Source organism: Orbicella franksi, chromosome 5 (assembly GCF_964199315.1).
Source record: "Orbicella franksi chromosome 5, jaOrbFran1.1, whole genome shotgun sequence".
NCBI lineage: Eukaryota > Metazoa > Cnidaria > Anthozoa > Scleractinia > Merulinidae > Orbicella > Orbicella franksi.
The window spans coordinates 17646278-17659076 of NC_138149.1; the positions used below are offsets into that span (position 1 = coordinate 17646278).

A 12799-nucleotide genomic window follows, 5' to 3' on the forward strand; every position below is an offset into this window, starting at 1 on the left:
TGATTGATGCTTCAACCAATCAGAAACACTTGAGAGCGGAAGTGCAAGTAAAGCCAAATACACCCAAACGAGGTTGGTTTTATGACGTCACGTCTCCTTCCATCTAATTACGTCATGTGACAAAAATATGCATTGAAGAGACGCGAGGGAAAAGAACTATTTTAAGGGAAATTTCACCTTTTTTGGGAGGGAAATTTCCATTTTCTTTTACATTAAACAATTTAGAAAAGTTTCAAGTAAACCCTTGAATGGGTTCTTAAATTTTGGTAGTTTTGAGGCTTCTGGGGCTCCTTAAAGCGTCGGTTTTCGAAGGCTTTATGAAGAAGGAAGGATTCAAAATGGAGGAGAGCGATGATAAACCGTTCCAGTGTACGGCACCTGGATGTGGACAGGTAAGGCTATCTGCCAGTTGTTCCTGTGTGTAGCTCTTCCTGGGGGAGTTTGGAAGCGACTGGTTTAATTTCACAGTGATGTCGTCACCTGTGATTCTTTCGCAGCCTTACGTAAGCCTACATTTAGCCAGCTTTTCACCTTCTCTCTCCACAGAGATTCGCCAACAACGATCACCTGGAAAGACACAAACAAAAGCACCAGCTTACTCTTAAATTCGGCTCGCTAAAAGGATCAGATATAACTGTTGCAGGTAACATTTTTTAGTTTACAGACTGCGCGAAGGTCACTGAGGATCACTTTTGATCAAATTCGACGCGTTCGAGTCGCTGTGATAAAAGAATTTAACTTCACTCTAGTTATTCTACGTGACAGTATGCATTTCCCGCCATATTCTAGTTCCTAATCGCCAAATAACTTCCCCGCTGTTGGAAATTTTTTTGGGATAAACTTGATCAACTCTTCTTTAGATAATCCCAAACAATTTTTGACGTGGTACATGTCATGGAGATTCTCACGGACGGTAGTGCGGTCTTGATGTAATAAATGTAGCAAGCACCTTGTTTTATTAATGAAGCACATGTGAGTATGCTTCTCAAGCTTTCCTCTCGAAGTATGTTGTGTTGCTGAGTGGTTCGTGAATGAGAAAACGGTTCAGTACACTTTTGGTAACCACAGTAACACTAGGGAAAACTATATCTTGCAGTTGCTCATACAAGGATAAAGTGCACGAAATATTATATTTATTTGTAAACTATGTACAGTTAATGGTAGTATCAATCAAATAGAGACACCAGCAACTCCTTCCCACCCTTGGCGCACCCCACACATTTGACAAGTCATTGTTCCCAAGGGTGTGGGAATTTGACATCAGTGGATGTTATTGGGTTGGGTTGACACTCTATGGCAGGGGCAAGGGTCGTTTTGGCAGCTCTGGAAATTTGTAAGGGAGTTGACGAATGAAGGTCATTACGAGGAAGATACATGCATATTCACCTAAGTCTCTCTAGTGAAGCTGGCATCAAAATGTGGTAAGAACAAAAAAAAGTTGCACACCAGGTGATAGCCGAGTGTGTCACCGATGCTCTTACCACATTTTGACTTCTTCTGTGATCAATTACTGAACAGACACATGACAATGTGGAATTGACTTTTTACACAAAAAAGAGGCAAAAAATGTTTTAATGATGTCATCTACTGTCCTCTAATTGATCATAAGAAAGAATAAATCAAAATGCAAGAATAATCAGGCCTGTTATATACATGTAATGTAGCAATAAAATTTATTGATGCTTTTAAAGATACCAGTCTGTTTTATACTTTGGAAAAAGTAGTCTGGATGGAAAAAGTACTTTCTGTACGCAACAGTTTTAAACCCTGTTAATAGCAAATACAGTACTCTGAAGTGTTCCGCCACAGGCAAATGGTTTCAGCTATGCAGAACAACAACAACAACAACAACAACAACAGCAACAACCATTTTATTTTGCATAATACATAGAATATCATAAAGCAAAAGAATACATTAAACTTAAATACCGTATTTTCCCGTGTATAAGTCGACCTTTCAAGACCTAAAAATCAGTCCAAAAATTCGCCCTCGACTTATACATGGGTCAAAACTTGAGATCCAAGCGCCAGTCAAATAATTAGCATAATAATTGTCTTTCAATGTTAACAAACATGTGATAAGCGGCAGCACAGTTTACAATGTACGTTCGCTTAGCGATCTGTCTCTCCATATCAGAGCTTCAAGTTAAAATGCATCAACATTTATTCGTTAAATTTTAACCTGGATCTTGTAGACACTCACTGGCTCAATTTTGTCATAAAGAACCAATATTTTTCCTTTAAATAAAGCTGTAGTAAAGCCGCTTGGAGAAAATATCTTTCGCGCTTGGAACTTCTCTGCTTGGTAACCTGGCAGGATACGAGTGCGAGGACTTCTGTACCAGTACTTGACCGATTTCAAGGCTTGACTACCAAGTTCCCAACACACGCTTTGCACTTTGTTTATGGCGTCGTACTGAAAGTCGTGAGCTTCTTTGGTGTTTTGCCTGTCTTATAAAGCCACTTTTAATCTCTTCGCACTTAAAAAGGCTTGTTTGAAATCCTTTCGTTTGATTTTTGTGAGCATTTTACAAAAATTATCATCGAAAAGTCTGCATGCACATGTGTTGCTAAACTGGGTAAAACGCTCGTATACGTGCCATAATAAGCTTTAAAACTGCGCATTGAAACATGCTGTGATTTGTTTACATATCTGTGGTAGCTGAAAGATAATTTTAAGAAATACAAGATAAGTTTTCCAAGAAATTCTTACCTGGAAATTAAGAAAATCTAGTTTTTGGCCTCAAAAATTGGGGGTCGACTTATACACGGGATCGACTAATACACGGGTAAATACGGTAAGCAAAAAAAACTTTTCAAAATAGTAAAAACTAAACGAGGTGAGTAGACAAGGTCATTTGCCATACTTTATTAAAACTGTTTTGAATGCTGCACTCCCATCATACTTTGTTTATCAGTTACGTTTGCTGCATGAATAGAGTGGCCTTTGAAACAGCTAAATGTATACATAACAAAAAGTCAAAAAAGCAAGTTATTATACCCATTTTGTAGAGCTAAATCTTGCTTAATACAATTCACTAGGTTTAAGTTACATACATGTATATTCACATTGTATCTTCATTTATTTTTTTGAGGAAGGAAATTTGCAAAGAGTAAGCCCTGTATTCAATATTTCTTGTCGCTTCTTCTTGTAGATCAGACACCAACACCAACAAGATTCTTAAGGAACTGTGAAGAAGAAGGACTCTTTCAAGATTTAGAAAATCCATTTGATCAGGTTTGTAATAACCATTTTGAATTTTACTTCACTCTGACATGAATGATGTGTCTTAGCCCGTGTTTTCATGAGAGATGTTTACCTTGGTTTTGTTTAAACCTTACTGAAGTGAAATTTTTGATTGTGTAAACACAGTAGTAAAGCTCGGTAAATGGCGGCAAAAACAAAAGTAAGCCAACCTATGTTGGTCAACAGTTGAACGCCTCATCAGGCATGGTTTAGTTCAGTAATGGACGGTAACCGAGGAAAAGCAGATGTTGTCACGATATCTTGGCAGTAAGTGTTCATACATGCAGCGCGTAAAGAAGAGAAAAATAGACAAAGAATCCTCCTAATGTAAGTAGGTTTCAAGTCAGTGGGTAAAAAGAGCTAAATAAACTCATGTTTAGGCAAAGAAATCCCGGACTGCCGTTTCCTGTTCATCGTCAAGTGCCCTAAGCGTTTCCTTTCTGTTAGAAGTTCAGTAGCTTAGTAGCAGTGTACAGGCAGGCACAACTACAAGAAGACCTACCACAAATAGAGAGAAAAAATCATAATTCAGGTCTATGGAGGAGAAAGGCAAAAGTTAGAATTTAAAGCTGCCCTGAATAAGAAGAAGTACTGGTAAACATTCACGTCGCCGGGGCTTCGTGGCAGATGCCGTTTCAGGTTTTTTGCAGGAAGAGGCTCAGCGAGACATCAAAATTTTCTTTCCACTATACATGTACAAAGCTTTACATATAAGGAGAGTTTGACTCTACAGCACTGCAAGCAAAATTTTATAATTTTCCAATAGTTTCTGAGCAACATTGCAGCACTTGTGTTCCGAGAAAACCTCAAACCATCTGTTGTATGCGGCCTACTTTAGTTAATTAGTTTCATGTAACAGCTTCTCTAATAACTGCGGTTTAGTTATGAAACCTCGGTGAGCAGTAACAGTAGTAAACCTCTCTCATGAAAACACGGCATTAAGTTCTGAACTAGGAAAAGTAGAGTTTATTTGTCACTTGTTGACTCATTCCAAGGGATATAAGTCTAGATTTCCTTGCATTAAGTCAATACACTATGAAACATAACTCACAAGAAGTACATGGAAGGAAATAATTGTGGGAAGGTACTCAGGAAACAATATTGGCTGTGGCCACATCAACACCATCAGAAGGCCTGTATGTCTGGTTGTTGTCTTTGTTCCATATCTTATCATATCTTTGGCAGGAAATAGTTGTTGAAAATTAAGAAATATGGTCGAAGTTTTATAGGGTGTTTCAAAGAATACATGCAATGTTTTTGCATTATACAACTTTTTCTTTGCATTTCAGTTTGTAGTAATGCAAAGAGATGTCATCTAGACAATTTCTAAGTTGTAAAACCAGCAGTGTCTTAAATGAGAACATCAGATACATGTAATATGAATAATTAAATAAAATGTACCATCTAAGAACAAACTTGCTGTTGTTTAAGGCATCTTGTTACATAATGGGTGTCAAATATTGTGAAATATTGTGAGGTTAAACAAGAAAAAATTTCAAACCATTAGCCATACATGTAAAAGAGCGTGGTCGCTTGTATTGGGTTCCGACTACCGGTACTAGTGATTTGGCAAGCAGAATTTGGCATTTTGGGAATCGGGGTGACAATGAAAGGTGTTGACTCAGAGAGGTTTGATTATTTTACCTTACAAGTGTACAGGAGGAGTCAATACTAAAAGTAATTATTGTGAAACCCACTCTAATGACATAATTAAACAAACGGGCTTATAGTGAACCAATCATAAACAAGAACTTGATACAATTAACGCTGTACCACTCCAAAACCAGCACTGGTGATACCAGTTATTTGTAACTTAGCTAAAAAAGGCAATGGCAGTTTTTGGTGCCTCTTTTTTGGGCCTGTTTAGGTTTCACTGTGGTAGTTACATGGTCAACTTTTTTAGGTGACTGTACTCTGTATTCCAGTCTCTTGCTTTGTTAAATACTCCTTGGGATGTTTATTTATAAGTGTTATTTAAAGCCAATGTTGTTGATGTGATGTGACTCTTTACAGGATTTCAAGAGAGCCACTGATCAGGTGAGATTATATTATTCTACAAGCTGATTGTTCATAGAATCACTATGTCCTAATGTTAAGCTACATCTATCCAACATTTCATTGTTTAGCTCGTACATTGATCGATGAGACTGATAAAAATACTTTATGCTAAACAATCTCAGGAGGGATTGTTCTTGGTCATGCATTGATACGAGTAGTGTGTTTCTGATGAGCAGTGTAAACAAGGCAACCACATGAATAAAGCAAAGAGCAATACAATATCTTGTCATTCAGATTACCTCAAAATGAGCTCCAGGAAATATGCACCCCTAGGAAGGTCATTGGAACTTGGAGGGGGAGGGTGGTTTCAAAAGCCTTTGTTTATAAAGTAAAGTATGAAGCTAATCTGGAGTTCCCCAAGGATTTGGGGTTCGATCCAAAAAAATTCTTCCTTGGAAGGGGTATGAATGTTTACTGTCCAGAACAATAAAATTTCTAACTTATGTAAGATTATTAATGAAATAAACAAGTGAAGTATTTCTTTGTATTTTGGTGCCAGAAACAAATTCTGTTAGGAAATGCATGTACATGCATGTGTTATAAAGTAGGTAAACTTTGTGTCGGGCGAAGTGGTCCACACAGCTGAAGCTTACATGTATTTATTTTATTTATTTATCCTGGTTTCCGTAGCATTAAGTGACTAGAAGTATTTCTACTCCCCCCTGGATGGGACTCTAGTCAATCACAGAATTACCCCCAGCATTAAATATGCCAGTACCCATTTATAAATACACCTGAGTGGACAGAGACACTGTGAGAGTAAAGTGTGTTACGCAAGGACACAACACTATGACTGGGGTCTAGCATACTTACCATTTAGGCACTGCACCTCCATGCAGTGGAGTGAAATACATGCTATACACTAGTGATATTCAAACAGTAATATACACCAGTGATATCACATTCAATAATATGCACTGAATATATTATTTTGTTTTAGTATTATTTTAGATTAGCCCCACAGGGGCAAGGAAAAATGTGATAAATGAGTAATAATTATATCTTCTAATGTTTTCTGCTAAACTATCAAATACCGGATTGGAGTTGATTTTCACTTGTACATGTGTTACAACAGTATAACACAGAATGCTAAAGTGTAATATTGTCTGATGCTGAGGTCATATAGCATACATGTAACAGTGATAAAGAGAGCATACATGTATCACCTCTTTTCTGAATTTAGTTATAAATTCTGAAAATTAGTTATACATCCAGGGCTTTTTTCCATTATTTTAAATCTCCATTTTTAACATGACAAAGAGAATGTTTTTCAATTGATTGAGTGTTGAAAGTAATCTGGAAATTACATGTACTTTCATTTGGTTTTGGTTTTGGTTTTGGTTTTGGTTTTACTACGGTCTGAAATAAGCTTAGTAGTTCTGACTGGTTTGGGTTTTACGATACTCAGTTGAAAACCACTCTATGAGGAAAGAATGAGTTGCGTGTATAAGTTTATCCTTAAGTCATATTATCACCAGTTTTACCAGTACATTACGGTTAAAGGAAACTGGTCTATTCTATCGCAAACGTTTGATGACCAGAAGTAAGAAGGTGAAAGACTAAACCCTATCGCACTGCAGTCCAGTACGGTAAATGTTACACGGTAAATGTTTTGTTTTCATTAAACGCACTTTTAATATTTTGTTGTCATTACACGCACTTAATGAGTTCCAGTTGAACAACTGCGTGTAATTTTACACGCAATATCACGTCTACTGCGTGAAATTACGCGCATGCAATTACACATATTTTCGTGCATTTGCGTGTAAGGTGCATGGACACTGCGTGGACACTGCGTGGACACTGCGTGGACACTGCGTGGACACTGCGTGGGCACTGCGGGGACACTGCGTGTAATGTGCATGTAGTACACATGCTTTACGCGCGTGTAATGCTGCAGTCCCTTTGACCGGTACTGTACATTTAGCTCTCACTGGATGCAGTTACTTGTACACGTATATTGTCTCTGAAATACTTTGTGATTGTTCCAATGCATGAAGGCAATTGTTTCTTACTTCACAGCCTTCCAACTCATCAAGCGCTCAGCCCACAGCTCAATTGCCTTCTGATCACAGCGAAACCTCAGTTACCAACAACACAGTTCCAACACAAAGTGTTATTGTTATTGATGATTCCTCGTCCAAGGTTGAGCTAGCACCACCAGTACAGAATACTGCAACTACAGAAACAAAGAAGACAATCATATCTGCTGCTCCAGTCTCAGTGCTTGTACGTGTTCCAGCTCATATTCCACCAGCAATACCTGCTTCCATAGCTGCTCCTAATGCTCAGGTCCCCTCTGCACTACCAGTGCCAAGCCATATCCACGGACGTCTCAACTCTACCAGCAGCAGCTCAATGCCTATCCCATCCATCCCTACGCCAGCTATTGTTACCAGTCCCAGTGCAAGTAGTCCTCCTTCCTTCATGGGCAGTGCAAAACAGGTTTGTTGTCTCAAAGAATTTTGAGTGGTTTATTTATTTCAAGATGTCAACTTTATAATGTTACTTTTGCCACCACCAGTAGGCCCATACATGTATCACCTCTTTTCTGAATTTAATGGTAAATTCAGGGCTTTTTTCCATTATTTTAGAATCTCCATTTTTAACATGACAAAGAGAGTGGTTTTCAATTGACCAAGTGTTGAAAGTAATCTGGAAATTACTTTCATTTGGTTTTGGTTTTGGTTTTGGTTTTACTGCAGTCTGAAATAAGCTGAGTAGTTCTGTTTTTTCCTGGCCTGTCTGTGGCTACTACACTTGAATGCTCTAGTCGATTCACTCGTGATATGGAAAATGAACAGTTTCTCTGCTCATGGAATTGTACCCAAATGCTTTTCCCAGTACTGAGCTGTGTTCCTGCTATGCATATGGCAAACAAACTTGCCTTTAGTTTAGCAACCTATTGCAAATATTCCAAGCAGTGTTTTAACTGTTGCAGCTTGCCATAGAATACTTTACAATTATTGGACAAAATGAGGTTGGGCAAAATATCGTGATTTGTCAGTGGCAAGCAGATCAATTATTTGTCAAAGCTGAAGGCTGAGGCAAATACATGTAATTGATCTGCGAGACACTGACAAATCACGATATTTTTTGATTACCGAGGTCAATAATTGTTTTGTCATTCGACCACCAGGTTTGTTTTCATATTAAATTTACAACACTCTCTGACAGCTCAGGGAAGCGAGCTGCCATTGTTCACACAAGAGCGTGGTTACAATTACGCATGAGCAGAATATCATTTGCAGCAAAACACATTTAGTTGGTATTATGCATGAGCACACCATTGTTTGTGGGCAGTTATGTGCAGGTCACGTGGTGGGCTCACGGACAATGAAAAGGAAGGAAAAAAATACATTGAATGATCATGTAAACTGCTTGGACTTAAGAGATCACGCTACAAAAGTTGCCAATTGCTCAGTGTGGAAAGCATCATTATCTTGTTCCAAAATAAGCGTGAATTTTGATTCAAGTTTTGTGAATTTTTAGTGGGATGTTTTGTTATTCATTTCCACTTGTTATTACGCAGTATTATTATGGATTAGCGACCCAGCAAGCCCTGGTCTGTTAAATCTAGAAGCAACTCGATCTCTTCTGCTTGCTTTAAATTTCAATTGCAGCGTCTTAAGGAGCAACTGAAACTCCACCAAGCTGCTCAGTCCAATAATATCATCCATCGTGCCATGACAGAAGCAGTTGACATGGTAACATCACAACATAATGAAATACCAAGTCCTGGAAACCATATTAATCACTCTCAGAATCCAAGCACAATTGTTGCTAACAGCAACATCACTCAACAGGATATCAAGAGAGGAACAGGCTCCTCGTAAGTCAAATCAAGCAATCTTTGTTTACGCTTATTCTTTAAAGAGCGATGTCACGATACAGTATGTCATTTATTCTACATGTACTAGCCTTCTAAGGTAGTAAACCCTCAAGGAAGCATTAGAAGTCAAAATTTGTATAAATCTACCCGGGAAATCTACCAGCATTTTATCACGAATGCCGTTCTCCTATTGGTTACGCTACTCTATCTATCTTCTGTAGTTGTAGATAGAATTGCGCTTGTTTACAAAATGATGGCCGCTTTCCGTTTTGGCAGTGTCTGTGGAGAGGATTTCGATAGAGTTTTGGGCGAGTTGTATTATTCGCTCTCGATTCCTATGCGATACGAAATTTCGAGCTCATAATCTAATTCTAATAACTAAAGTTTTCGATAAACAATTAAGAATGAAAAGCAGCGATATTAAAGAATGACGTTTCGACGGCTCCATGCCATCATTTTCAAATTCAAATAAGATACGTTACGTGAGTTCATTATATAGTGAATGTACGTGTGAAGGTCTCAGTGCATATGATTAAGAGAGAAAAATAATCGATGAATAAAAATACCAAGCGTGGTGCGCTTGAACTGTCAAATAAAAAGTTTTGCTTTTAACGGAGTCAGATTGAGTGTTAAGTGTTGGTTTTTTGTTTTTGATGAAGAGCATTTTATAAATTAAACAATCCAGTTTCCGACGGCATTTCTTGAGGATTGTAAATTGTTCACGGAGATCTTTGTTCCTCAGATTGTGTACGTCCCGCAGGTGTTTACCAATGACAGAATGCTTATGCTCATTAATGCGCTGAAATAGGTGTCGGCATGTATAGTCGACATAATCTGCGTCGAACAGATCACATTTGTATTCATAAACAACGCATCGTTCGTTAACAAGAGGTGGTTTGGGTTCCGTTTTTTATGCACTGAGGCCTTCACACGTACATTCACTATATAACGAACTCACATAACGTATCTTATTTGAATTTGAGAATGACGGCATGGAGCCGTCGAAACGTCATTCTTTAATATCGCTGCTTCATAATCTAATTGTAAATAAAAATGAATGGTTATGGCTGAGAAAGATATGACGTACTTGAAAAAGTTGCATATCTGTGATGTAGCTACCTAACGTGTTCTGAGACGAGTTTTACAAGGCAGTAACTGTGCAACTACACTGTATTCACTTACAAAGAATTAACTTTGATTTACGATACAGAATTTCTAAATCAAATTGCTTTTCCATAGAAAACGTCCGCGAAGAACGCAAGATGAGCTGGATCCTGATGAGCGAAGAAAACGCTTCCTTGAAAGAAATCGGTGAGTACACAAAATAAATACTACGGTATCTTCACTTGAGAAAAATTCTCATCAAGTGGTCTTGTAACCAGTAAGTAACTAAGGAAGGATAGAAAAGGTACGTCAAGGTAATGACTTCCAGTCCAGGTTCTACTTTTGTACATGTCTGTACACCGTGATTTAAGGTAGGTGTCGTAATGAAGTGGCATTAAGTTCTTGGCTTCTCTTTCAGAGCTGCAGCCACCAGGTGTAGAGAAAAAAGGAAGATTTGGGTGCAGCAGTTAGAGAAAAAAGCTGATGATCTTAGTAACACTAACGCACATCTGCAGGTAAGGCTAGTCAACTTCAACACCCCAACTAATTTTCCTGCGCTCTCCACCAATTACATAATTTCGTCCAATGTTATCAATTACGACTTTAAGACTACTGGACGGTAAGTAAAATGATATTTTTAAGGGGAAATTGTGAGTAAATGTTTTGTCACAGGAACAGTTTACTAAGAGATAAAATTTTCTTTGATGGTTCTTTAGGGTGAAATAACTCTTCTGCGAACCGAAGTTGCTCAGTTGAAATCTCTTCTTCTGGCTCACAAGGACTGCCCCGTCACAATAGCACAGCAACGAAACAATCAGATGTTAAGTAAGTATACCGACTGAGCAGTAATCCTGCTGATTGGCAAACTACAGTCTATGAACACGGAAACAAATTCGATGTATTTGTTTTGGCGACCTAACAACAGTATATATAATCCTCGCTGCTAGGCAATAGGGTGTTTGGGCGAAGCATAAAGACCTTGATGGCGAGCGATATTTGGTCTGTGTGTGGTTAATTTTGGATTGTAGAGTCAAATTAAACACCTTGAATTCTTCGGCTTAGGTTATGTGAAGAGAAGTTAAAAAAGGGTGATTTTCAGCTCTCATTTCCTTCTTATCGGTTAAGCTTTGATATTTCTGCTCATAAAGGACAGCAGTCAAGTCTTCCTCGTATTGTTAGAACAGTATGTACAGTGAATTAACAAGAGATGTTTATTTTTCAAAAACAACAGATCATCAAGTAGGTGAGCAAACAAATGGAGTTATAACAAGTAACTCTCACGCTGATCCGGCGGCCTCGGCTGAAGATGTCGCTACCAGTGCTCTCACGCAAATGGCTCACCGAGCTACCCTGGAACTAGAAAATCTCGCTGCTACTACGATGTCAACTGTTTCAAATCCGCAGGGAGTGATAACGACAAACAGTAACCCTATAGGAGTGTAGAACAACATGTCATGCAGTGCTACATATAGAGACAGCATACATTAGGAGGGTGCGACCGGCGGCGCGTCAAGATATATCAATTAATTATGTCTATTTATGCAGAGTTCAAAGAGAACTGATTATATTTGGACAATAATATCTTGCTACAAATAGCTGTGAGAGTGTTTTGTTCAACTTACCTCGTGAAAATGTCATTCTTAATATAATACTATCGCTTCATTTAGTGTTCACTCGTTTTTACCAACATATTCAATTTATTTTACTTTTTAAGAGTGCAGCTATACCCCATAGAAAAGAGTTTTTGCATGCCATAGTTTGCACCAGTAAATAGAGGACAAATAGCTATAAGAGTGTTTTGTGTTGAACTGCTGTTGGTGTCAGTGAATAGCGCTGCTGGTGTCGCACGTACGTGATGGTAACTCCGTTTATTATTATTTAAACCACAAACTGTTTGGTGTAAGTCGTTAATGTTTGTATGCTGGTCTTGGCTGTGTCTTTTTGTACCGCTTGAGCCAAACGTTTGCGTCCGCGGTGTTTTAATAAGTACTCGGCTGAAAAACCCAGTTTTAAGCCTACCTTATCTAAATGCATCATCAGTGTTTGTCTGTTGTGTTTCTTTATTCTATTTATGTCAGTTGCGTAAGGGCCGGTGATGGTGTTGTGTACTTGAAATTGCCATCACGAATTTTTAGCCCAAAAGGGATGAGCTGTCGGACCGGATTTTAACTGATGTCCAAGCCGTGGTGCTTTTAAATAAGTCTGATGATTTAGCTGACGTGATTTAGTAATCCTTGTGTGTTTACACAGTATATTATTAGTTAGGATTGCCTTGAACATTGTGTTGTAATGTATGAAGTCTTGTAAATAACGACCAACAAAGGATACACTTTACAACGGTCGCCGGGAAACATCTTTATTGTAGCTACACCTTGGTGTGTTCTTAAATAAAGTGCAGTTTCTCACTCGCCTCCACAGACTAGACATTTGTCGAAAACTATATTTGTTATCTTAACAAAGCAGTGTGTGAGACCAAAGGCTAGAGAGTAAGTTATCGGCAACTAATAGTTATCGACAATGACGTTTTTGACTGTTCTTCAATCTCGTTCCCAGAGTCT

At 38.3% G+C, this 12799-nt stretch overlaps 1 protein-coding gene across 1 annotated transcript; it reads left to right on the forward strand.

Moving 5' to 3' along the window:
* LOC145487520 (cyclic AMP-dependent transcription factor ATF-2-like) lies at positions 1-12677 on the forward strand. Its single transcript, XM_081466340.1, has 10 exons — positions 1-392; positions 547-643; positions 3156-3238; positions 5261-5284; positions 7328-7750; positions 8929-9137; positions 10377-10448; positions 10660-10756; positions 10958-11066; positions 11473-12677. The coding sequence occupies exons 1-10, from the start codon at positions 318-320 to the stop codon at positions 11682-11684; spliced, it is 1401 nt and encodes a 466-aa protein (XP_081322466.1). The 5' UTR covers positions 1-317; the 3' UTR covers positions 11685-12677.
* The last annotated feature ends 122 nt before the right edge of the window (positions 12678-12799 follow it).

Coding starts and splice junctions, on each gene's coding strand:
- LOC145487520 (XM_081466340.1), top strand. CDS start 318: ATGAAGAAGGAAGGATTCAAAATGGAGGAGAGCGATGATAAACCGTTC. Junction 5,285..7,327: donor TCAAGAGAGCCACTGATCAG/GTGAGATTATAT, acceptor CTTACTTCACAG/CCTTCCAACTCATCAAGCGC. Junction 11,067..11,472: donor ACGAAACAATCAGATGTTAA/GTAAGTATACCG, acceptor CAAAAACAACAG/ATCATCAAGTAGGTGAGCAA.